At 48.5% G+C, this 24,886-nt stretch overlaps 3 protein-coding genes across 3 annotated transcripts; 1 reads left to right on the plus strand and 2 right to left on the minus strand.

The window, feature by feature from the left end:
- Positions 1 to 847: 847 nt before the first annotated feature.
- On the minus strand, positions 848 to 1,470 carry LOC11176043 (uncharacterized). Its single transcript, XM_003436104.2, has 2 exons — positions 1,329 to 1,470; positions 848 to 1,229 (listed from the first exon to the last, which is right to left on the minus strand). The coding sequence occupies exons 1-2, from the start codon at positions 1,372 to 1,374 to the stop codon at positions 973 to 975; spliced, it is 303 nt and encodes a 100-aa protein (XP_003436152.1). The 5' UTR covers positions 1,375 to 1,470; the 3' UTR covers positions 848 to 972.
- Positions 1,471 to 3,079: 1,609 nt separating this feature from the next.
- On the plus strand, positions 3,080 to 3,639 carry LOC11175564 (uncharacterized). Its single transcript, XM_003436105.2, has 2 exons — positions 3,080 to 3,211; positions 3,303 to 3,639. Exons 1-2 carry the CDS (start codon positions 3,094 to 3,096, stop codon positions 3,554 to 3,556), a joined length of 372 nt encoding a protein of 123 aa, XP_003436153.2. The 5' UTR covers positions 3,080 to 3,093; the 3' UTR covers positions 3,557 to 3,639.
- Positions 3,640 to 3,689: 50 nt separating this feature from the next.
- LOC1273408 (glucose dehydrogenase [FAD, quinone]) lies at positions 3,690 to 24,261 on the minus strand. The gene is made up of 5 exons (XM_312382.5): positions 23,371 to 24,261; positions 10,102 to 10,307; positions 9,885 to 10,011; positions 4,527 to 5,821; positions 3,690 to 4,458 (listed from the first exon to the last, which is right to left on the minus strand). The coding sequence occupies exons 2-5, from the start codon at positions 10,249 to 10,251 to the stop codon at positions 4,207 to 4,209; spliced, it is 1,824 nt and encodes a 607-aa protein (XP_312382.3). The 5' UTR covers positions 10,252 to 10,307; positions 23,371 to 24,261; the 3' UTR covers positions 3,690 to 4,206.
- Between the last annotated feature and the right edge of the window lie 625 nt (positions 24,262 to 24,886).

The raw sequence follows: 24,886 nt of genomic DNA on the forward strand, positions 1-24,886 counted from the left end.
GGGGGGAAATGTTCTTGTCCGCTGAAACGATGGCTGGTCGACAATTCGCGTTACAATTGTGTCTCCATTGTTTGTTCCCATCGGTGGAAAGCGAAAAGCCTATAATGGTATGGGAGTGTTGGTGTGTGTGTCTCCATGTGTTTAGCAAAACCACTGAGGTCAATTATAATGAATTGATGCCTATTCGTTGAACGTTTTCCGCACGGTATCGGCAAGTAACAGGAATGCGCGAAAATTAAGCTTTTATAGGTAATTTTTCCCCAATCATGAGATGAAGCTTTAATGTCAAGCGAGCACGAAGTCCTTGCAAAGAAAATTCAGCCAATAATTTAAAACCCTCTGGGCCTGGCATGTGACAAACCAGACCGGGACGTGCTTTAAGGGCGAACGACCGCACCTGAACTGTGGTTAACGCGCAAACCCCCGCGGGGACAAACCGTCTGGGTAATCAATTTTGTTGTCACATTAAACGCGCCTGAGTGCGCCCCGGCACGGGTAATGTAATCGGGAATATGTATGCATTTTAAACAGCCCATTAAGGTCGCACCGGATCAAAGGATGTGGATATGGCGAGCGCTCGCAAGCAAACGGAAACGCATGGTAATATCCATGTGCGCCCGGTACCGGCAGCGTAAATTCAGGCGCTTGCTGGAACGGTTGCGTGATGATCCTGTAACGGATACTGTAGCAAGGGTGTAGGATGGCTTGTGTGAGAGTATGTGTGAGTGTGTGTGTGTGTAGTTAATTAATGATGAATTGAAGATTCAAGAGCAACTCCATGCTATATCCTTCAAGCCAATGGGTGATTTAGCTGCGGGCAAAATGTTGCAACACCAACTCATCAGCATTTGCGTAGTCTCATCGTACAAACTTTATTCTACATCCACAGCACGTCTGCAGACACCAGTTTTGGTATTCATTTTCAAGTTAATCCGAATCAGTTTTTGCCAGATCAGCCATTTGCCCCTTGCTCTAGTGTTTGTTGTTGCGGCTGTTGATACGGTTGGCGAGCCGTGTGCCGAGCTGGTTCGGCATGCCGCCAATGTTGGACGGCATGGTGGCGTTCTCCGCACCGCCCATACCCTCGGCCGGGTTAGCGGGCACGGTCGTGTTGAGGTTGTTCTGCAGATCGCCCGGGTTCGTCTGGTTGCCACCGACCGGCGCCTGGATCTCACCGACTCCGGGCGTCGTCATGGGCAGCTGGTCCAGCTGGGGGGCAGCATTGATGGCTACCGGGAAAGCAGGGATCAAATGAAAGGAGTTAGTTTCCCCGCAAAACACAAGCACTGGAAGCAAGAAAGGGCATGTGAAACACTGCTGAAACTTACCGACAACGACCAGCAGAATGGCAAAGGCAGCAACTTTGAAAGCCATTGTAAGGTTGGTTGGTAGTTTTGCGTTTGTTGTTTGCGTTTGACTGAACCGGGGCGGATTGTGATGTGACTTTACACTGCAGCATGTTTGACTATTTATACAAAAACCTTTCGCATGTTTCATGTTCAAAGAAAGCGAGGTGATCACATTGTTTAAGACGGATCCAATCAAGCGCCTAATGGCGGTACTGTATCTTGTAGGCATATTAATTATGGCACTTGCTTATCTTCCCCACCGTAGTGCGACATGGTGCGCTGCTTCCTTGCATACCGCCAGGCGCAAAACACATTAGCCTCATTTGTTATCCTGCAATTGAGTGGAGCACCAAATTAGTTTTCAATTGACATTATGAACTCATAGGCGTTATGGTTGGTTTTTAATTTTAAACTTAAAAATAGCAACAAAAAACATTATACACCATGACGAAATTTACAGAAGGAATTAATTTAAGTGATTCAATCAACCAAAAAGCTAAATAAATGTTGCAATATTGTAGCCAATTTTGGCACGCTAAAGATCGCTGCTTAAATTTAGTTAAAAAAAGCTACGAGATGATTGATGCCGTCAGTCTTTGAAACTTTAACAAGAGCTCATACGTGCAATTTTGCATCGATGTTATGAATTCAAATGCTATAAAGTTCGAACAACTTCGGTACACCTAAGTTTCATCATGAACAATGCAGGTTAGCCTGATAACCAGCCGCAAAATTCTATTCTAAAGACTACCGTGTGTTTGTTAAAAACCACTAAGCTTCCATAAATATCGGAACGAATTTTCGTTAAACAGTCTCAGAGCAGCTATAGAGTTCGAGCTACATGGCTACATGGGAAAGTGAAAATAAAGCCCAAAAACTCTGAGACAGAAGTTTTTGTAACCTTTTTTGTTTCCTGGTAACGGTTTGCTTTATAACATCACCGTGATGAACTAAAAAATCTCTCGTTATAGTATAATATTTATCGATCTGGGTTTAAAACATTGTATTCTATGGTCTAATATTAGGCTTTTGATGTAAATAAATTTTTATTTTTTTTTACTGTTTTGTCTAAAAACCATGATCCAATCCTACCATCAAACAGATTCTAAAATAGTACATTATATCCCAAATTGTTGAAGTTTTTAAAAATATGTTTGATGTTTTGGTAAAACCTATCGAGTTTTTATAAAATTCATATTTTCTCAATAAGAAATATTTGAAATTTGCCACGAATTTGAGTTTTTTTGCTAGGACAATGTGGTTTGATAATTCTCCAAATATGGATTTGAACTTCCACTAAATATTCTGGAGACATCGTTCTAAACCCCCTACTAGCTGAACCTTTTTTTCACCCTTAGTCGTATTTTAAGAGTATCTCCTCTATCACCATAGAGTAGCTCTCAATAAATTTCCATTCCTAAAACGTGTTAAACTTCAATTAAAACTCACTCATAAGCATATTGCTATCAACCTCTGGTAGCATATCACTTACAAGGCAATGAGCATGAATTGTTCTTTCCATACCTCAAGGTGATAATGTTGCAATTTTGCAGCACCCTTCGCCCTCCCTTTCATTTCTCAACTTTGTTATTATCAATCAAAAACTCCGTTCAGGAAAACTTCTACACGATAGAGCAAACTAATTGTCTTGCTATCGTAACACACGGCTGAAACCATACGCCAAGCGTTCGGTAGTCACTCTTGCTGCACTTACGGGACTATAAAAATGTTGGCCACCCGCTCCATGACCATACATTCGCCATTCCGCACTCTGCCAGACGTTCGCCCGCCAAAGCTGCTTCATCGCATCGTAAAAATGGCTTTCAAAGTTGCTGCCATCGCCGTCCTGCTGACCATTGTTGGTAAGTTTCTCGGACGTGGAGTTAAAGTTTCTTGGTAGCGAACACAGCACCCAAACTTTATAACCCCGGTTTTTGCTATTCCCCCTTACAGCCATCAATGCCGCCCCCCAGCTGGACCAGCTGCCCATGACGACGCCCGGAGTCGGTGAGATCCAGGCGCCGGTCGGTGGCAACCAGACGAACCCGGGCGATCTGCAGAACAACCTCAACACGACCGTGCCCGCTAACCCGGCCGAGGGTATGGGCGGTGCGGAGAACGCCACCATGCCGTCCAACATTGGCGGCATGCCGAACCAGCTCGGCACACGGCTCGCCAACCGTATCAACCGGGCAAACAACCATTAATTAGTGACCTTACCCTTACTGGAGACTGTGAGGATGCAGAAAAACCCCCAAAACCGATCGAAATAAACGTTCAACAACCGCAATCGATTGCATTTCTTTCGCTCGTGCTTGCACCGCATCATCACACCCTTAATTGTACCATAATTAATCTTTATTGATATTCATAATTTAACTTTACATTAACACAATTTGAGCGGGACATGCCTGGTTTGTCACGCCAGGGAGTGTTTTTTTTTTCAGAGGAAGAGGGGAGAAATGTGTGCCGATTTGTCTTGAGCTGTTGTGACACGCGCACGCTAACCTCCCGTTTTTGATAGAAGCAAACGCGGGCGTACGTGAATAGTGCCGGAAGCGGAATGAATTGATTTGCCATTCGAGGTAGAGCGAGTGCTAGAAACCAACCGTCACTTTTTGTTCGTGTAAAGATGCAGCTAATACTTTCCAAAACAAAACAAACTCTCGAACGCTTCGAACAAGACGCGTGACACGTGGCAACACACCCGGGACGGACATACAAAGGGGCAGAAGAGGAGTGCCTAAAAACGCGATTAGCTTAGGTGGTAAATGAATCGGTCCCCTATTTCGTAAATGCTAGGAGAAGTGCTGTCCACACGGTAGATGGACAGGGGAGGAGAGGGGTCCAATTAGCTCTAGCGAGCGCCCCACGCCCGGCGAATCAGATGGGCACCCTTCTCGGCGATCATGATGATCGGTGCGTTCGTGTTGCCCGAGGTCACCTTCGGCATGACGGACGCGTCGACAACTCGCAGATTCCGTACGCCGTGCACACGCAGCTCGTGATCGACCACGGCCAGCGGGTCACTGGTCGGGCCCATCTTGCACGAACCGGCCTGATGGTTCTCCGCACCGGTGTTCTGTCGTACGGCACACTCCCAGTATTCCTAAGGTGCGAAAGAAACCTCAATTAATAATTGTGGAGAGCGGCTAACCTGGTTAAGGGCACACTTACCTGACTTCCAAAGTCCTTATCCTGGCACGCTTTGACGGGCGTTCGGTCCAGATCCATGCCGTACGCCTGCAGCGCGTCCGTTTCCGAGAGCCGCACCGCAAACTTGATGCCCTCCACCAGCACCTTCACGTCGTGATCCTCCTTCAGGTAGTTCACGACAATCTTCGGATGTTCCAGCGGGTCGTTCGACTTCAGCTCAATGTACCCGCGGCTCTTCGGGTGCAGCACGGCCGGGAAGATCTGCACCGAGCGGGAATCGTTGCTGAGCAGCTCACCGACCTGCCCCGTCTTGGCACAGTCAGCCAGGAACCCGCCGAAGTAGAACTGCAGATCCGGATCATCCGGTCGCTCCGCGTACTTCGAGCTGATCTTGGCCGTCACGGCCGAAACGCCCGTCCCCGACATGAGCCCGTCGCGGAACAGCAGATACTCCATCGCCGTCGCCCAGTTCAGCGGTGCCGTGTTCGTATCGTTCAGGAAGAAGTTTATGAAGTACGCGACGTGATTGTGCAGGTTCTTGCCCACGCCCGGCAGATCGTGTATCGGACGCACGCCCACCTTCTCCAGATGTTCGCGCGGTCCAATGCCGCTCAGCAGCAGTATCTGGGGCGAGTTGACCGCTCCACCGCTCACGATCACCTCCTTCTTCACCAGAATCTTGCGCATATGCCCATCCTCATCGACAATCTCGACACCGTGCGCCGTCTTCGAGGTCGGATGCACCAGCACCTTCGTGACGGTCGTGTTGAGCAGGATGTGCAGGTTGGCCCGGTTGACGGCCGGGCGCAGGAAGGCACGCGCCGCACTGTACCGGATGCCGTTCTTGTTCGTCATCTGCGCAATCATGAAGCCGGTCGTGTTGGCACCGTTCAGATCCTGCACCTGGTAGCCGAGCTGTTCGCCGCCCTTGAGCACCGAGTAGGAGAACGGCGGGTTGTACGGGAACCGCCCAACCGGTAGCATGCCACCCGTCGAATGGTACTTCGAGTCGACCTCGTTGATCTGCAGGTTGTCCTCCGACTTCATGAAGTACGGCAGCACGTCCTTCCACTTCCAGCCCGGATTGCCCATCGCGTCCCAGTCGTCGTAGTCCTGCGGGTTGCCCCGGATGTACATCATGCCGTTCAGCACGGACGTGCCGCCGAGTACCTTGCCCCGAGGCCAGTAGCAGCGCTGCTCGGGCGACCCCAGGCAGGCGTACTGTTCCGGCTCGGTGTTAAACTTCCAGTCGATGTCGCTGCCGAGATAGTTCAGAAACATGGACGGGATCTGGGCGCCCGTCGGTTCATCCGGTCCTGTGAAGGGCGAGGGAAGAGATGAGATTACAACACACAGTTCACAGCGAGAAAGGAATGTTAGGAATCGTACGCGCCGTAGCCGTTGTGCAAATATATCGCTAATTAGAGACATCGTGTTTCGCGATCGCTCGGCTGGGGGGTTGTTATGCGCGGAACACAAACACCACCAACACCAACGATAAAGCTCTTACACATGGGGGAAAGACAAGGGAACAATTGATGCTGCGAAGAGATGCGAAACGGTGGTGGGGAACCTTCGGGGTGAAGTAATCGGTACAAAACGCAGCACCGATCTTCACCGTTCCCTTTTGTGGAGAATTTTGCCGCAAGATTTGCCAGTCTTCAATTGTGTTGCCACCATTTAGCAAAGCCGGTGTGAAGCTGTGCAAAGAAGACGCCCAGCTCAGCTCGTATCGAGGATGGTGTTTTCGTTGGAGTTTTCTATTGGAGAGCTATCGTCTGTACCTGTTGGTTGATCTAATTTCGATCAAACGCCACTATTTGAATGTTTCGAAGAAAGCTCTCCTATCCTACATCAACGGTACAGATTAGATCTTCTCTGGATAATGTTTCTATTGAATTTCAAACACACGACTTGAAAAGCCGAGTGCCGAAGTAATGCCCGGAATGCGTCACACTAGACGGTCACAGTGGCGCAGAGAATGCAAATAAAAAGAGGTTGTGGAATGGGAGGCGTTTGGGAAGCCAAAGCTAATTGAATTTATTCACGATTATTACTCCACACAGTGGGCTGGTGGGCTGGTGGGTGGCCGATTGCACTATCATGCAGCCCGCCGACCGAGATAATGACGCACCATCATTGCGCTGCGGGCTGGTGTTGCAGAAGATTTCAGTTTCAAAACCGACAGCCACCGACCGAAAGTGTTGCTGCCTATTGAGGCGGCCGATACGTGTTCGACGCAGCGGAAAAGCGAAACCCATAAAAAAACACGGCACTATCGGTTAGTTTAAAAGCAACATAAACCCGGGAACTACACTTTAATGCGGAGTAAGCTAAAATCGAGCGCACATTTTGTTGTGTGGATAGGGGATCACAAAAACGGTTTAACCATCGTTTAACAAGGTCCGGCAGAGGGGTTTTACCAGCGTCAATCAATGTTCGGATGTGGTTTGAGTGATGGTTTTCCCTTCTTGTCCTGTGTGTTGGGTATAAGTGGGTGTAAGGCTGGGAAAAAGTGAACTAAACCATCAAACCCCATGTCTCTTTTGTTACATTTTATGTTACGCTCCATTATTGTGGAAAAGTTCATATTGTTGGAAGCTGTGCAATGCATTTACTAGCGGGGGAAAGTGATTGAGAATTGTGACGGATGCATCGCATTGTGAATAGAGAACGCAGAAATAAAGAGAGAGAGAGAGAGAGAGCAAGAGAGCGAACTTAATGGAGCTGCAGTTCTGTCGTTTGGGGTTGAAAATAACTTCCCAAAGCGATCCATGCGACACCAATTTTCGAGCATTATTTGTCCATCGGCCAAATGAAAATGCAATTTTTCTCTTTCTGCAACGAATTGGCTACACAAATTGAGGGAGTTTTAAACACTCGTTCACGCTTCTTTCACGGTTCCGACGACCAACGGTTCCAATCGATTAGTGTCGAAGTGCTGGGATCAAACGGACAAAAAATGCTAGCCGAACGATCGAGTCCACGAACTAAACGAAATTCGCAATGCCTTGTGCAATTGGCTCCCCCAACAGTGTTTCGCTCCGCACCGCCGAGGAGGGGGGGGAGGAATGCTAATTGCAGCCGAATCAAACGACCCGATAAACGACCCAGTTCTCAGTCCGTGTATACTAACTCTTGGCCCCCTGTGGTGGGACGCGCGCTCGTTTCGGGTGGCCTCCCTCCGGATGCATTCTCTTATTTCGCCTGGTTTCGACCGACCATGGCGAGTGGAAGGGGCATTGGGGTTTATTCACGCCCGCCCATGGTATCGCGGGACCCTCCCCGCGTGCAACAAGATGGACCCATCGATTAGCCAACGTACACGCTCTCTACCGTTAGACGGGACGCGCGCGCGCGTTAGTATGAAAATTGGCCGATGTTTCGATATTTGCAACGAGAGCAGCGGCAAACACTACTTTGTACCAACAGCTTCGCCACGGCACATTGCGCTTTACCTGTAGATCAATTGAGCGTGTGTGTGTGTGTGTGTATGCATGTATGGATGGGGAGAATAGAGAGTGTGCAGATGAACCGAAAACGCGGCACACAATGCCGCAAGAGATGATTGTTTCCTCGTGAGCTCACCCCCACCAAGGGGGTTGCAAGCGCTAGCGTTGTTGTGGAATGTTTGTTTCGCGAATCGCAGCATCATTCGAGCGATCGAGCCTCCTTCCCATCGCTGGCAGTGCTTGGCCCGGTGTCTTGGGGTAAGGGAATAGAAGACGAAAAAAACTAGCTATTGTGACGTCCAATGCCTGTGTGTTGCAGCGTTTGTGATGTACAGCATGCTCAACTCTTGCGAGCGGGCCGATGCTACGTATGAGGCTCTGCTGCGAAGAAGAACCTGGCCGTTAGTGTTAGAACCCCTCCGGTTGCTCGATTGCTGGTTCCGGACGTTTTGGGTCAAGGTCAGAGGTGCGCACGGAATAGATGATAATTGTTCGGAACGCATAATTGCTGCACATACGCGCGCTGCACACAAAGAAAATCATTGCTAATCGTGTGAAATGAGCTGTGACTGTGCGGCTCGCTCGGTGAGGTAGAGCAGGAATGACCCGCTTGGCCGGCTTGAGCTTTGAGCAGATGAGAAATTAAAAATGGAAACAATTTTGGAAAGTTTCGGCACCACAGAATGCCACAGTTTTCGCAGCGAGTGCGTCAGTGTGCGGATAATGATTGCCTTGGCACAAACGACGAACGTCCCAGCAAGGCCATCAACATGATTCCGGTTAAAGGTTGCATCCTACTGGGAGCAACAGCAGCCTCATCAGCAACAGCAACAGCAGGACAGGTTCTGGACTTAATAACTGCTTCGGAGACTTAAACAAATGGTGCAAGGTCCCACAAAACATCGCAAAAGGCCACCAAAGCGACCCCGAAAATTAAGCGCAACCAAATCCTCCCACTCTGCTCGGTTTTCGTGCACTCTCCGCAGTAAATGTCATCCCTTTCGTTTCATTCTTCTGCATCGCTTTTTCTCTCCAGTCCAAAGAAGAAAAAAAAGGGAAAATTCCCCTTGACTGAAAGGCCAAAGTCAACTTCATGGCAATAATCATGGCGAGCCGTCCCGAACGCTCCCGGTGTTGGTCGCACAAGGGGGTAGCGCAAAAAATAGTAACGACCACACGACACATGTTGCCCGCAGTGGAAAAGCTACGTCCCCGGGTGAACGGTATTTTATGAAAGTAAATGTCAACCCCCCCCCCCCCTCACCGCTCCGACGAGTGTCGGATGAGCATTTGCCGACCGACCACGGACCGTAAATGCCAATCTCAGTGCAAAACTCGTGCGAGGCCATGGTCAGTTGGTGCGCGATTTACATCATCTCGTACATTGGGGATTTTATTTCATTCTTCGAGTCTTCTTCCTTTTTCGGGGTTTCGTCGACGAGCTTCGAACGTTGGGAGCCTGTTAGAACCTGTTGCGTTCGTATCTTCGTGAGCCCAAACGCCACAAACTACGTTGTGAAGCGTCGTGTCAAACGCATTTTGTTTGGAGTGGCTGTGCAGCAAAAGGTTGTGGGCAGACAAACCTACGCAATGCATTACGGGTTAAAAGCCCGCAGCATCATCCATAGACAATAATCGAAACCCACGACCACAAACCGCAACAAACCGTGACTTTGTAGTGCATCATCGACTAAAGTCGCCTGGGACGTTGTGCACTGGCGTGAAAGCTGGCACCAATGCCAGCTTAATCTTCCATTTGAACTTTGTCTGCTTCATTCGAGAATTGTCTCCAACACAAAGCTCCAACCGAAACGTTTGCTGTAAACATTATCGCCATTTACCGGTCCGGTTTGGCAAAGTGCGAAATACCATCGAGGTGCAGGCTCTTTGTGCTCTTCCCCGTTTCCACCATTCCACCCGGACTTACCCGCTTCAATCAGTAGCACCTTCCAGTTCTTGATCTCCGAGAGCCGGGACGCGATTACCGAACCGCCCGATCCACCGCCAACCACAATGAAGTCGTACTCGTAGTCCACATTTCGGGATGATTTTGCCTGCGGGGAAGAAAGGAAGAGACAGTGAGCGCGTAAGCGAGAAACCCTCTCCCTCCCCTAGGAGAACTGGTTCCCGGCCCTTTCACTTACCTTGGTCCGTCCGCACGGATCCTCCAGATCGCACTGTGACCTTATGAACACCTCCAGCAGTCCCATGAACAGCATGTACTGCGTACCGCCGCACAGTGCGGCCAGCGTGGCCCCGACGGGGCTCGTCATAGGACACGCACAGGACGACATCCTGTCACCGCTGACTATACTTTCAAGGTAGATCCAACGTTATTGGTTCGTGGTGTCTGCAAAAAGCACAAAAGGAAACGCTGTTCCGGTTAGATCGGTTGTCTTTGTGGCGCATCTTGGAGCGGTTGGAGTTGGAGTTGTGTCTTGTGCGCCTCTCTTGCACGGCTCTTCGATGCACGTGTGAGGCAGTAATAATTGGAGCAAGGACACGCACCGTACGAAGAGTAAGCGTGACGTGCAGCATTCAAAGAGCAGAGCACCTTCACATTGCATCACGGAAATCGTGTGGTGGAGGTTTTTCAATGTTTTGGAATATCTAGCACGTGAATGCGAACGAATGGCATGAAGATGATGTGCGATGAGTGTGTGTGTTTTGAGTCTTTCAAATGGCTGTGTGAATCATCAAAAGGTGAGATTCGGCGATTGTTGTGGCAGCAAATTGCGATACCCGTCCAAAATTAGAAACCGCAGTAAGAACAGGCTTCAACAGCGATTAAAATGGCAATAAAATCCAATTGAAACAAGAGGCAACCTTTCTGTTCTACCGCTCATAAAATTAATTACCCAACTCTGTGTCAACACTCTGTTGTGCGATTAGTTCGCTTGCTTGTTTTGCTAGTCTGGACCATTAAAACAACGATACTCCCCGACGGGATTAATGGTCAACTTTACCGTCTGATATTTTAATTCCGGAGCATGTAAAGCATTAGGTGTTTGTGTGTTTGCGTTAATTATTGTACGGAACGAAACAATAACAAACCAACGACAGGCTGTTTTTCTTTCCTTTTTTGCCATTTGCTTCCAATTAGAGTGCACAACAACAAACGCCTCTGCTCGACTGAAGGTGCATGCTGGTAGGCTCCTGCTGTTTGTGCCACCATGTGGAAGTGAGTAGCTCTTGGCATGGCTGCCGTTGGTTCGAAGCAAGCTTACGGAGTGTTATCCGAAAGGAAACACTCAATTTTTCCCCCAAGAAGATGAACCCTCGTTTAGTATCCGCTTGTATGTGCTCCGTTCGAATTGCATCGATCAATCTCGTCATCTCTTCCAGCGCCACAATACCGACCGAGCGCAACTGCATTCTGGCTGGTTGCTCCAGCGAGTAGCCCGGACACCAAGCATGGAGCATCCATTGGACGTGGATGTGGAAATCGATTCAATTTGCAATGCGAGCAGCATCGAACAACAGGACGGTAGCGTATAACCGGCAAACGAATACGATGTTGGTTGGTGCGCGAGGGCTTATGAAGTGTGCTCTGACCAACGATGGCTTCTTCATCGTCTTCGGCAAAATAAAAAACCTCCCAACAATCATGATTCTGTTGTTTTGTTTCATTGCAAAAATGCCACAAAAACACAGAGACGCAGAGAGGCTGGGACGGGCTGCCCGGAAGAAATAAATTGGATCTGCACGAAAAATAATAGCGATAATGCAGAAACATGACTGCTAACGAGGGAAGCCGTAATTCGGAAGATCTTTGCTGCGAATTGAAACAATAAAAAACAAAACATGAACAACAACAACCTGAGAACAACGCCAGGCTACACGACGATGAAGATGATGATGCATCGAATCGAGTTTGCAACTGCTGCCAGCAACCTCCACTCCGGTACGCTCCAAGGGCTTCAATCGCGCAATTCACTGGCTCTTTGGCTTTCTTGCGGTGCATCGCGAAGGGTAATTGAAAGATTTGATAAAATTGCCAGTTTCGGACGGCCGTTTGAAAAATGGAGACCCAAAGCCACAGTGCGGGGATGAGGAGTTTGCCGACCGACCGACCGACCGATCGGCGGCCGAGGTCATCGTTTTCAAACGCGCTTTGTCTTGTGTAGGCGCGTTTTGGCGGGGCTAATGTTTGTGTAATCACAACGTGTTGCACCATTACCCCCTGGTGCGCTTGGATGCTGTGAGTGAGCGAAGAGCAATGCTGTGAATTTCGTGAGTCTTCCTCCAAAATTCTCTACCTTCCCCTCTCCCCTCTGCATACCAATGGGGACACGCAAACGTTCGCAGGGGCAGACAAAATGAATGAGCGGAACAGCGGTTGATGTTTTACGCCGGTGAAATCAAATGCAAATTGCATTCTTTTGGGAAAATACGCCAAACAATCCCGAGCAGATCGATGCGGGTTGATAGCAAGATAACAGGGAACTGTTACCGAACATGTTTTTTTTGCCATTCTTTTTCTTCCGTTTGTTGGATAGGCCAAATCGTTGGTTAACGAGCCAAAGATTATTGTCTACCGGGAGGTAATTGAGACTGAAAGTGCAACGGTGGGGTGTATACGTAATCGAAGAGAATTATTTTTTGTAAACCGCCCGGAGAACATTTTAATTGTCTGTGAAAGGCTACCCTTAGAGCTCCCTATCTGATTTTAAAGTTTTATTACATAAATTCATCTTAAGGTAAATGAACACATAAATTATATTGGTGCAAATTCATAAGCTCATGCGGAAGACGCCAACCTATTACAGCTCGATTACAGAAATCGCGGCTGTGACAGAAACTGAAAAAAATGGCAATAATAATAATTTATGCCCAAAACCCATCATTCCCATTTCTAAGAAGTCTTGCGCTCCAAAAATTACAACTTGCACTATTAATTACTGTTGGGTGGTAATTTAATTTAATGGTTTAACTTTAACCATCTTATGCTCATCGCTGAGTTTCATCTACTAAACTTCCTACCCGTATTGGGATCAGTTACCGAATTACTTGCTGTGTGTGTGTGTGTGTGTGCATTTTGTACCTTATCTCACCTCCAGGGCAGCCTGTGAACAGTGAAACCCGTGAGCAAGACGGTAATTGAGCTGCAACTCTGCCATTACATTGCCATCGGGACGTTCGGTTCAGTCGGGAAAATCCGGGAAAAGCGTTCATTAAGACGATTGATGGTGTAAATTGCATTACCGCTGCCGTGCTGTGCTTTTGCCGGAAGCAAAAGAACCCGCTAGACAAGATAAGGCGCATCCAATCCCCTACAAGTGGCACATCAGAAGTGGTAAAGCTTTGCTACACTTTCTGCCCATTCGTCGGTCACGGGGTAAAGGTGAAACTGAGCATGGGAGAAAAGTGTTGTTGGGATTATAAGCTTCGGCCGAGAATCGAATCGATCGGTGTCTGTGGAACAGTGTCAATTCGTGTGGTGGTAGCTGCTAAACAGTGATTGACATTGATGGTAGATTGTGGCAGTGTTCTACTACTGCACCGCAGGCGGCCTTCCGAGATGACCCTCGATATGATCAGTACGAAAGGGGCAAATACGGTCAGCGGGTCGTCGTTGGATGACTTCCTTTGGATGAGCCAAGATTGAAGATGCTCACATACAGCTTGTACCCTTACCGGGAGGGAGGATGCCTGCACCAGACGCACCAAAAGCGTCTAATGTGTGCGTTTCGTTCCCCAAAAAAGGGTGTTCAAAGCAGCGAGCGTCAAATGTGAAGGCAAATTATAGCACACCGAATAGCACGCACCACAGACCTCGTACTAGTTCGTGAAATGAAAATGCACCCTATGTGACCTGGCCGCACATTGACACATCGTTTAGTACGGACAGTTAATTTTGTGGCTTGGGTAAAGCGACTAAAAAAAAAGACAACCTCAAGCATATCCAATAAAGGTAAGCTCAAAGCAGAGGTGTACCACAGGGAGAAGAAAAGTGAAAAGACGTTCACACTTTCAAGCGTTTACTGTGACGTTAGCTCGGAAGAGATTGCTGGTACGTTGCGGACGGAATGGAGGAAATAAGGTTCCGAAGCTTATGGAGAGTCGATGGTTGTATTTACACCAGGGCACCGTGTCGCTTCCAGATGTGTCTTGTGTCGTCCGTGGAGGTAAGAAAAATGTGCTTCTCGGTGTTCGCCTGTCAGGGAAATCTTTTACGACACAGAGTCACACACACACACAGACACACACACACACACACACACACACACACACACACACACACACCCACACTTGTTGGTTTCGTTCTGTGTGCTTGGTTGATATTGCAGTCAGCCGGAGTTAAGGGTTGCCAACATCCTGATGGCGCAAGGTGCGCACAGTTGCAACGTTAAAGATTTGCGGTGAAACTTTTCAAACGAGCTTTAAGAGTGGGTTCGGGTGGAATGAAATCAATTTCCGACACTGACACCGCAACGGTAAGAACGTTCTTTCCTGCCCCATTTGATGGCAAAAACAGGGGGTTGAACTTTAAATCCTCAAAGAAATTGCAAGTAAACGACAAAAGAGGCTCTTCAAGTGCATTGCGTGGAAGAAATCAGAGATGGAAGCAAACCTTATGGTACGCTACACGATGGTACGACGATGTAGGTGAGTGTGTAACCACAGGGCATGGTTGTTGGAAATTGATAAGAACGATGTTTTCCGGAAAATAGTCGCTCTTAACTGGAAGGGATTGTATTCTTCATCAAGTGAGGCATATGTCATGTGGGGACGATCAAAATCACGGACTAAGGAGAACAATGCTGAAAGCCTATTACCAATAAAGCATTAATTGTTGGAAACTAGTAAGAATTTAAATGATATTAACTTCTTTGTTATATCTGTAGGATAGATGTCTCCTGGAATCAAGTTTATGTTAAATCAGTCCGATCCAGAGATTTTAAACTCATTTTTCTCGAATCTTGATGGCTTGTTGCCATACCCTTATGTCTACAGTCTATTGATTTAGACTTGGAAACAAGGAATTCAAGATACAAAATGACCCTTGAAAACTCCACAAACAACTAATCGGTCAGAGATGCATCTTCCTGTCCCCTGAATCTCGCTTCAGGCTCAACTTTGTTACAAACTCCGCTCATTACTGGACGCTCAGATTCAATCGCTGCAATGAAAATAATTTCCCGCACGACAAGAAGTCTGAGCATCAAAGTGGTGCAAACCTTATCGCTCGTCAGTCTCGTGCTAGTTGTACGCGTAAAGCGTAAAAACACTTTCCGCAGATACTGGTTCGAATATTAATGAACCGCGCGGCCGTGCAGAAGAGGAGCAGCCAGCTAACCGAACCCGAAGCATTTGCAAAGATTTATGTTAGAAGCTGTTGTAGTTGGCAAGGGTAAAGTGGCTTGCTTTCTCTGGATAGTGGATGGAACGAAAAAAAAGTAAAGCCACGTTCCTGAACGCTGTGTGTCCTAGTAAAGGGAAGGAAACGGCTAACAATGATTCTTCAGGGTTATCTGTGCCCGGTGGGCATTTGCGGATTCGCACTGAGAATGGGAGGTGGATCCGTCCATCACTGCACACGTACTACACACACACAGACACTGTTGAAAGGGAGAGTTCCCTTTTGTGTGCCCGACAGGACCGGGACTGTTTGGTGCAGTATGGTTTTGCGCAAAGCGAAAAATCATGTTTTCCGACCAGTGAAGAAGAGTGATGGTTGTGGCCGAGTGTTTGTGGCCATTGGCAGTGCATCTTTTTGCCTGCTGCCTCTGCAAGGTGAAATGGTTTATTTTGTTGGTCGATGTTACTTTTATTTTGTTCCCCTGGGGAAGCCATCTTCTTTGTCCGTGCGAAGAGGACGAAGTAAAAAAGGAGCGACTTTATCGAGAAAAATAAAACGAACACGATAAAGTAAAGTTGGCGGGAGTGAATCCTGCCTTAACGGGAGGGATTTTGGTGTGGTGCAGCTGAAGCGTACGGAAAGTTTGAAGGTTGTGTGATTCGTTTCACTTTATGATTTATTTTCCAAATCAAAGTGAGGCACGCAAATAAAAGAACGAACCCACCGTGAAAGAGTGTTGCGATTGGATCCGATGCGAGCGCAAGACAGCAATTCTGCAGAGAATTACAATCCGATTAAATTTATGGCCTCCCCGACCAACGACCAGACGAGAGCGTGCGTGTTGGAAGAAACGACCCCATTCCCTTCCAAATGCTAAAGCAGCGGAGAGATGTGCCGCAAATCGTGGCAGTACCTCAGCCCCACCCCGTATCGCTTGATTAAACATGCCGCCCGTGATGCTGTATCGGTGCGGCACTAAAAAAAAAAGCCAAGATCGACGCAAAAGATCATCGACCGACGACTTCTCGACACACACGCACACGAAAGGTACGCATGGGAGAACAATCGCGCAAAGAGAAATAAAGCCACGCACACGTGAGAAGCTTACGTAATGGCAAAACGCAACGTTGGGTTAGGGGGTTCGGGAAAGCATCTTTGTGATGTGTCAAACGTGATAAAGGCGGGAGTTTACGTTCGGTTTCGGTGAGGTTTAAGGTGCGCGAAAGCTGCTCAGAACCTCTTCTTGAGGTTTTTCGAGCGGGAAGAGGTCAGAATCAAGAAGAATCTGTGGTAAAGTCGAGCTTTTTATGGTTTGCAATACAGCTTGAAACGGGTTTCGGTTTGGGGTTGCAATTTTATGGGCATTAGATTGTATTTAACACTTGGCACTTGGTCATTCAACCGTGCAAAAAAAAGCAAAACGGGTTCTGAACTCTGGGATATCTAATTTAAGCCCCGGCTCCCGGCTGATACTAGCAGAGAAGCATCACAAAAATTAAACTGCAATTCCAATTAAGCGAACAGCGAAAAACACGGCGACCAGCACAGAAAAGCTCCAATCAGACATGGATGCAATTAAGCGGCACAATCGGATGCAGCGCAGTCCGATTTGCCGCCAGCGAAACCACAAATTTCCAATCAGTGTGTGGTTTTTAAAATCGATCTGTTGTTATTGTTCCCCCAATCGCAGCTGTTGCTCATCACCATCATGCAGTGTATGTCAGGGTGAGGCTGTGTGAACTTTCGATAAATTGTGACGCGAGTCAATCGTAGCTCGTAGCCCGCTCGGGCTGGGACACAGAGCACCCTGTTTTCCGTTCCACCCTCTGGGTGATGTCAGCATAATATGTCCAAACTCTGGTTGGACGGTACTGTTCGAGCGTGCTGTCTAACTCCACCCCGGTGAGCACACTTCCGATTTCCGTTTGCTTTGGTTCCGCGATCGGGCCGCGATATCACTGTCCTTGATTTTCCAACACACATCACTGCTCCGTGCATTGCTCGTGCTGGAAGGTTCGCTAATATTCGCCCATGGGCGACGACCTTACCACCGCCCGGAAATGCGCCAACACAAAGATGACACTGAGGCGGTGTGTTTCATTATCTGTGACGCCCTGATGATTATCGACCGCATCAGCTCAGTTACGGGGTCCGCCGGACCTTTACGCCGCGCGAAGATGCGTTCAGGGCAGACTCGCGGCGTTCGTTAGGCTCGGACGGCACACAACCGGTTTGGTAAGGGTGGCCGCATGCTGTGGGGTAGCAGTTCGGGCCAACGCCATCGATAAAACCGGCTCACAAATGGCGTATCCGCTTTGGGAAACCGGTTACGGTAATGGTATTATTTTTTGCACGCTGGGCAGTGCCGGTGTCGGTGGCATCGCGTCGTCGAGATTTTCCAAGTTCAAGGTTAAGCCGCTAATGAGAAAAAGGGTTACCGACTGTGAGTGAATATGTTTGTGTGTGTGTGTTTGCGTCCTCGATTACTGGCGGTCATCAAGGTAAGTGCCGATAATGGACGCCGTGGAGACACAGGACATCCGAGGAGGTAGTTGATGTTGGGGTGCTAGCGATGATGACCATGTTCGATTGCTGCATGTGGAACAAAAAGGCTAAGGCCTATATCCCCTTTGGTGACAATTTATCATCAACGCTTGTCGCCTTTGGAGGACAGCAGGCTGACGCTACACACTCAATCTGGAATTCAACAAAGTGTCAGATTCAGATTGTTGTCTCGACGAGTCTCGTCAAACTCCTAACTAGAAATTAACGCATCTAAACGTCTCAACTCCCTAGTAGGGAACAAGTTATTCATTTCTGGATGTCACTCTGGAACAAGTGGATACTGTGTTTGTCCACACAGAGAGGTCATTGTTCGCAAGTTAGGAGTTTTTTGTTGTTGTTGTTGTTTTGTTGCGTTCGTCACGCGTATTCCTGCGCGTGGCTTTCGCATTCTGTCCACGCGCCCGCCGCATGAAAGTGGCTGGTGCTGCGAAACGACCCGCGCAAGTGCCTCTGCGGGGTATGGCCTTTTTTTTGTCTGACATGCTTTCTTGAAGCTTGAAGTTCGAACAGGCCTTTTACTTCAGAATAGATCCCTCCAACTCGAATGCGGTCAAGCGGTTTGGGCTGATAACTGTACATTTATTTACGGGACACTCACCGATTTCGAGATCGGGAGATGTCGTGACAGCTGACGAGAAATGGTTAGGCCGATCACCCGCGGGCGTACGCCAGAATGTCCCATTCTACATACACACAAAAAACTCGTTCCCCAGTGACCCCAAAAGCTTCAAAACAAACATTGCCTGCCAGACACTTTAGCCGCGGTGCGGGGATTTCCATCCATCAGCGATCAGCTTTCTAGGACACACCAATCATGCCTACAAATGCAGCCGCTGATGATGATTGGGATAGAAATTTCTCCAACTTCTCCCCCGAAGATATGTGTGTGTGTGTTTGTGAAGATTTGTCCACACTAGAGTTGCCAAACTTCGGCATGGCAGTCAACATTCTGCTCATAAATTGCTGATGCTTGTGATTTCATGTGAATTAATTTTGCATTTTTATCCACACGATCATGATGAGTTTGATATTCAATTTCTGGGTGAATTCACTTTCAGGCGCGTCTCGCCCCATTCTTAGGCTACCTTGAGTAGGTGAAAAGGAAATGTATGCTAATTTATGCTAACTTGAATGAAAGTTTCTCTGTCGCTTTCGTTAAATTAGGCGACGATTTATGAACGGAAAGTAAATCGGGAACAAACGAAACCTTCAGCCGCTAAGCAGCGAGAGACGGACGTTAAGCGACGCCTTCTAGAAGCACGGCGTTCCAGTAATTGATCTCATGTTCTTCTAACCTCTAGCTCAACTTGAGCGCTTTCATTGGGCGTTCTGATCGGTATTCTCTTTGTGTTTTGTAAAACCCATTAGACATGTTTTTCTGTTTCTCTTTGTGTGCGTTTGTCTGGTTAAAAGCCGCGCAGGCATCTTTATTATAAATTTTCGAAACCTCATCGAATAACAACTCAATTATTGCTATATTCGCACATAGACACACACACCATCCTAGACGATTAATATCACGAGGATGATTTATCTTCGTACCCTCGAACTCCATCCCCGGTTGCCGTAGAACCGAACATTCAATTTGGCAGCGTCATCGATACGGTTGGAGCAATTTATCAAAAGTGTATTTTTTTTCATCCAACACACAACCCTCACATCCTCACATTGTTGCAATTTATCTCCCCGTCCGGGTGTTTGCTACTCGCAAAGGGACAGCCGAATCCCGGGAGGCGGAACTCTTGGGCAGGAAGTTGTGGCAGGCTGTGGTGTGGAGGACGAGAACGCGCCATGTATCATGTTGCGCAATGTGGCACAAAATCCCCGTACAGTGATCGCAATTATTTGCCATAATTTGTTACGGCGAATCGATTCTCACCTCGTCACCTTGCCACCATCGATCTAGCCATCTCTCTCTCTCTCTCTCGCTGCTTCGTCTCTTTTAAAAACGAACTAGCGCTTCCACCCACGGATGGAGCCAACATCCATCGGAAGCTCATAATTGGGTTACACTAGCAAGAAGGACGAGATCCACCTACAGTCATTACGTTCATGTTGTCGCAAAGAAGCGATAGGGACAACAACAACCAAAAAAAAAAAAAACAATATAGCAAAATCATTAGCGGTGACATTCACCCGATACGAGGATAATGAGTAAATCATAAGGTTTCTGCCGCGCGCGCGTGTTGTTCCCGCACCAAAGGCGGGCGAGCTAATTGCTCATCTAGCAAGAATTAGGCACTCCCTTAGCCTTCCCAAAGTCCGTAATTAAGCCGGGAAGTCCGTCCGAACGCCAGCCTGCTCTCTTCCGTACAGGTAGCACCTTTGCTGTTGCTCGCGCGTTCTTTCACCGAACTTCTGGTACGACATTCGGACTGGAAGGTGGAACAATTTGATGCGAACGGGTGGAGGCGCGATGCGGGCGGCACACAAAAAGTTTCCCGTAAAGCTGAACTTTTACGCTTCGACACTTCTATTGGTTGATGAACGACCGTGCTCGAGTGGGGAGAATCTGGAGTGGGAGGGGGGCCACACAACAAAGAAAGGGAACGAAAGTTTTATCGGCAAAGTTGAAACGTTAAGCAAATGCAGCAACTTTCATATACGAGACAAGTAACGGGAGGTCGGGAGGGCGTAAAGTTGGGATGGGTGGCAACTTGGGAAATGAAGGTGGACGACAGTATTTTCCGTCACTTTCGAGTGTGGCTGGCTGGCGGTTACGGGGTTGCGGGTGATGATGTGCCATCAGCGAGGTTCGGGCATGAAATGGACAGTAAATACAGTTTTATGATAAAATAATAACTTCACCTTCAGCGCGTTCGTGTGAGTTGCTTTCGGGGTTGGAAGTTTAAACTCCAATTACATTAGAGTGCTGCTTGAAGAAGTTGGATTGAGTTTATGATAAACAGATTGAGAGCTCTCTGTCTGCACAAAGTGGACGCTTTTGGTATCAACTTGTCAACAGCCGTTTGTGGCAATGGGGGGAGTTTTTCTTCTTATCCTACCACCAACATGACCACCGTCAAGGGACAGCATGGTTTCTGTATGTGTGTGTGTGTATTTATATGACTCTTTTGTCCTCCCTTTCTCATAATCGCCCATCGTGCTGGCGTTTGTTTTTCCCGTCCGCCTTGTTCGGCTTAAGTTATTCTTTCATTTCCGAGCAAACGCGGAGCAAATTCATTCAATTACCATGAGACGCGCCGCCGAGCCGCTGTTTCGCAAGCCCGTCGTGTTGAAAAGCTAGCCCTTCAGTACCAAGCAGCCTCATCATGATCATCATCATCATGAGATGGTAGTACCTCATCCTTCCACCATTAGAGAGGGCGGTTTGTTTTGGGGCCAAAGGGATTCCCGTGTCTTACGAAACAATCTGCACTGAAACGAAGCTTCCCCGTGGGGAGCCACCCACCAGTACCAGCGGGGGAAGCGCTTGAGGTGGCGCTCTCTATTGCACTATAAATGCGAGCAGCAAGTCACACCGGCAACCGAGGGCAGTGTGTTATGATTTTGCTGGGCTGTCCCGGTCTTTTTTTCTTTCTTTCTCGTTTATTATGTTGACCTCACTGTAGCGGTGTCTTCTTCGGGTGGCGCTTTGCGCTCTGCTCCTCCAAAAATAAGAAGAAGCAGCAGAAGAAAAAAAACACACACACAATCGGCCTTGCACGCCCGCCTCGTGGCGGTTTAAGTCGTGGCGGGCGGTTTTGCGTTAGGAAAATTAGCATTACCCTGCCACGATTACCTAAGACAGCTTCGGTCCAGCTTATTATTCCGCTATTTAGAGAGGTCAAATCAAAGTGCCGAACGGCCGTTTTTTTCTTCTTCTTGGCTTCGCTTTTCACTTTAGACCCGCCCTGTGGGCACGATTTCGCAAACGAAAAAACAACAACCACATCCAAACCGCCACCCGGCGACCGACGATGACACGAACCCGCGGTTTTTTGGAGGATGAAGCACCTCCACTAAACAAAGCCCCATAATCAGACCCCGTGTTGCTCGTCTCGTCGCTCTAATGCTCTAAATCATCCTCCCAGACCGTGATGGTGGCAGAGGAGCACGATGAAAAATGAGTTTTTAAAAAATGCAAATACACCCCATGTAGTCTCGTTCCTGTTTGTTGTGCCGAGCGTTAGCGAACGACTTTTCTTGTTTTTGGGCGATGATGCTCTCGCTTGTTGTGGGAAAAAGGAAATGGAAACGGAAAGTGACGGCTCGGCAGCGAGGGCATGGGCTCTAGTCCCACGATTAAACTCATCGTCACGAAAGTGGCTCCCCGCGTTACGTTGCTGTGACCTCTCCATCATCAATCCGCCCTCAGCGGATGTAATTCAGACAGACAGACAAACCTACCGCCGAAAAAAAAAAATGGAAAAACCAAACAAACCATTCCCATCGCTGCCACCCTCCCTCCAATAAAAAAGATGATGGGTTGTATAAATTTCAAACGAACACCCCTTTCTTGCACACCCACAGCTGCCCTCACCCTTACCTGGGGTGATGAAAATGCATCAAATTACTCGCCCGAAATGGTGCGTGTTTTCACACTGCAGAGTGCGCGGCGCTTCCTGGGCAACTAATAATATTCCAACATGGCATTCCGTCGTGCGCTAACTGCGCCGTCACAGCATATCCCGGGTCTCGCCCGGATGTTGGCTGAGTCCCCGCTCTTAACCTTTGAAACGAACGATCGTGCTTGCTGTTTGTTGTGCGTTTTTTGCGCTCTAGCGCTGCATTTCAACATTTCCCATTGCCTGATTTGGCTTTCCCGACCCCGCGACAAGCGGGGACAGGGGGACTTTCGATTGTCTTGGCGAAGATGGTACAACAGCGGCAAAGATCCCCGGGCTGCTGATAAGCTGGTCGGGTACATCATCGGTACACACCGTCCGTGCTTCATTATGCAGCATTGCTAAAGTAGTTTCTCTCTGTTCCTCAAAACAACTGCAACAAACCAACCAACCATTCCGTGTTTATTTGAGCTACCAAAGCAGCGCAAAATTTGCACTCCGTCATTTCGCTCTTCCGTTTTTTGGGAAGAGGCTAGGGGTGGTAGCGTTCCTGGGCCAAGACCCGCACGATCCCACCCTCTGATACTCACCCGAGTGAAATGACTGAACAGAGATCGATGGAAATGAGAACCGACGGCGTAAGACGGGTGAAGGTGGAAATGAGCTTTTTTTTTTAATAGGGAAAATTCCTACCAACGGTTTCGTTGTTTGCTGTTGTTTCCAATTTCCAAGTCATGTTTGCTACGTTCCCCTGCCGTCGTGCATGCGGGCAAAGGGAAAGGTTACACGCATGCGGAATGGCAAGCAGCGGAATATTCATAATCTAACAACAAACAAACGCACACACACACACAGCCCATAGCCTCGCCAATATGCTAAACTGGGCTCCCCCCTCAGGCGTCTGTCGCAGCTGTGCCGCTTGGTCGGAAGTCCAACGATAAGCTTCAATTAGTACGGTCGGTGCGTTTTGATTACGCGGAATTGGTGCGTGCGAGGAAGCGCGCCTTTGAAATGGAAAGTGCGGAAAATTCACCTACTTCACTGGGGTTGCTGTTGTTGTTGTGGCGATGGCTGCCTGGTTCCTGGGCGCCTCTTCCGGTGATGTGTCGCGCAGTCGTAACGATCTGTCGCACGCCTTATTGCCTCTGCACAATGCGCGTCGGGCGCACGTAACGAGCTGCTAATGAGCTTTTGTCGGGCTTCTCGTCACCCGATGATAGTGATCGCTTCCTGGGCACTTTTGAATGCGAAACCAAAAATCCTGCAAGCACTGTCGGCACCACTTTACACCCAAAGTCATACACAACCACACACTGGGAGTCACTGTCACAATATGGCACTATTCTTGGGCTGTTGCGGTGGGGCACTCGTTGAAGCTGTGGAAGTGTCTCTGAGGAGGCCAGGACAGCAGACAGCAGTACCGTCCCGGTTGACTTCACCAGATCATCTGAGCTCGAACGTTCGCGCACGGGCCGTACGGAGCCCTTGATCGCGTCTTCTGCGCTCGTGCGCGCGGGCGCGAGAGAGAGAAAATTCTTCCACCCCTTCCTGGGGGTAGCGCGCACACTTACGAAATGTCTCAAGCCACACACACACACAGTCACTACGCACTAGAAGCTTAAAGAATACGGAGTCTGCAAGCCTTCTGCGATTCCCAGCAGACGACCGTTTAAGCGGTTTGACGTTTCCCTGGCGAGCGTTGGACAACAAATGAGAGGTGGCTTATTAGTGCGGCGTACTTTTCTACACGTTTCTTCACATTGGTCCGTGTCTCTCGGTGTGCTTGCTTGCCCTCTCCACCGCTGGGTACAGTTGTTGTTTTCCCCTTTCTCTTTCGTTCGCGCTCACGCGGGGTGCGCTCTCGCTTTGGCGTGCTTGGGCCGGGATTTGAACTGAAGATCGAGCTTGTTCTGGAGTATCGCGGGGCGGGCGCGCAGGAGCCCATGCTGGGCCAATTTTTATTTTGTTTTCGCAATTATTTCGCTCTTCGCGCTTTTGCATTATCACGCCGTCGGGTGTGTTCGGTTTCAATGACGCGAGACAAGAGTGGTGCCGCGTGTGCGCGCAGGCCAGCTAGATCGATCTTCACACGGCGGTGAGCATGGAGCTTTGTTGGGGTTGCGGTTCGATCTTGCGGGTTCTGGATGAAGGCCCCCGTTTGCGGGGTTGTGTGCTACACCTGAAGGTAGATATCAGATGTAAAGATCGCTACTCGGCATGGCTTTCGTGACGGGGACTTCGTTGCTGTTTGGTTCTTTGCGGAGCTGGTTTAGTTCAGCAGGCAATCTAGAGCTTAGAGTTTTATTTTTATTTTAGAAGAGCGCTTGCCAGTGGGCGTATGATTGGGAGTGTGATTGATGAAGAAGAGAAAAAGTAACACCATTTAAGGTCCGCTTTCAATAAAAGTAATCCATTCCAGGTTCTAATCTCAGTATCGAGAACAGGTATGGAATTCTAGACCAACAAGAAATAGGTCATGAGACTATGTTATGCACGAAATAGAAAGCTGTAAACGACGTTGAAGTTGAAGACATTTGTAGGAGAGTGGCAAAG

The sequence above is a fragment of the Anopheles gambiae genome, chromosome 2, assembly GCF_943734735.2.
Source record: "Anopheles gambiae chromosome 2, idAnoGambNW_F1_1, whole genome shotgun sequence".
Classification (NCBI taxonomy): Eukaryota; Metazoa; Arthropoda; class Insecta; order Diptera; family Culicidae; genus Anopheles; species Anopheles gambiae.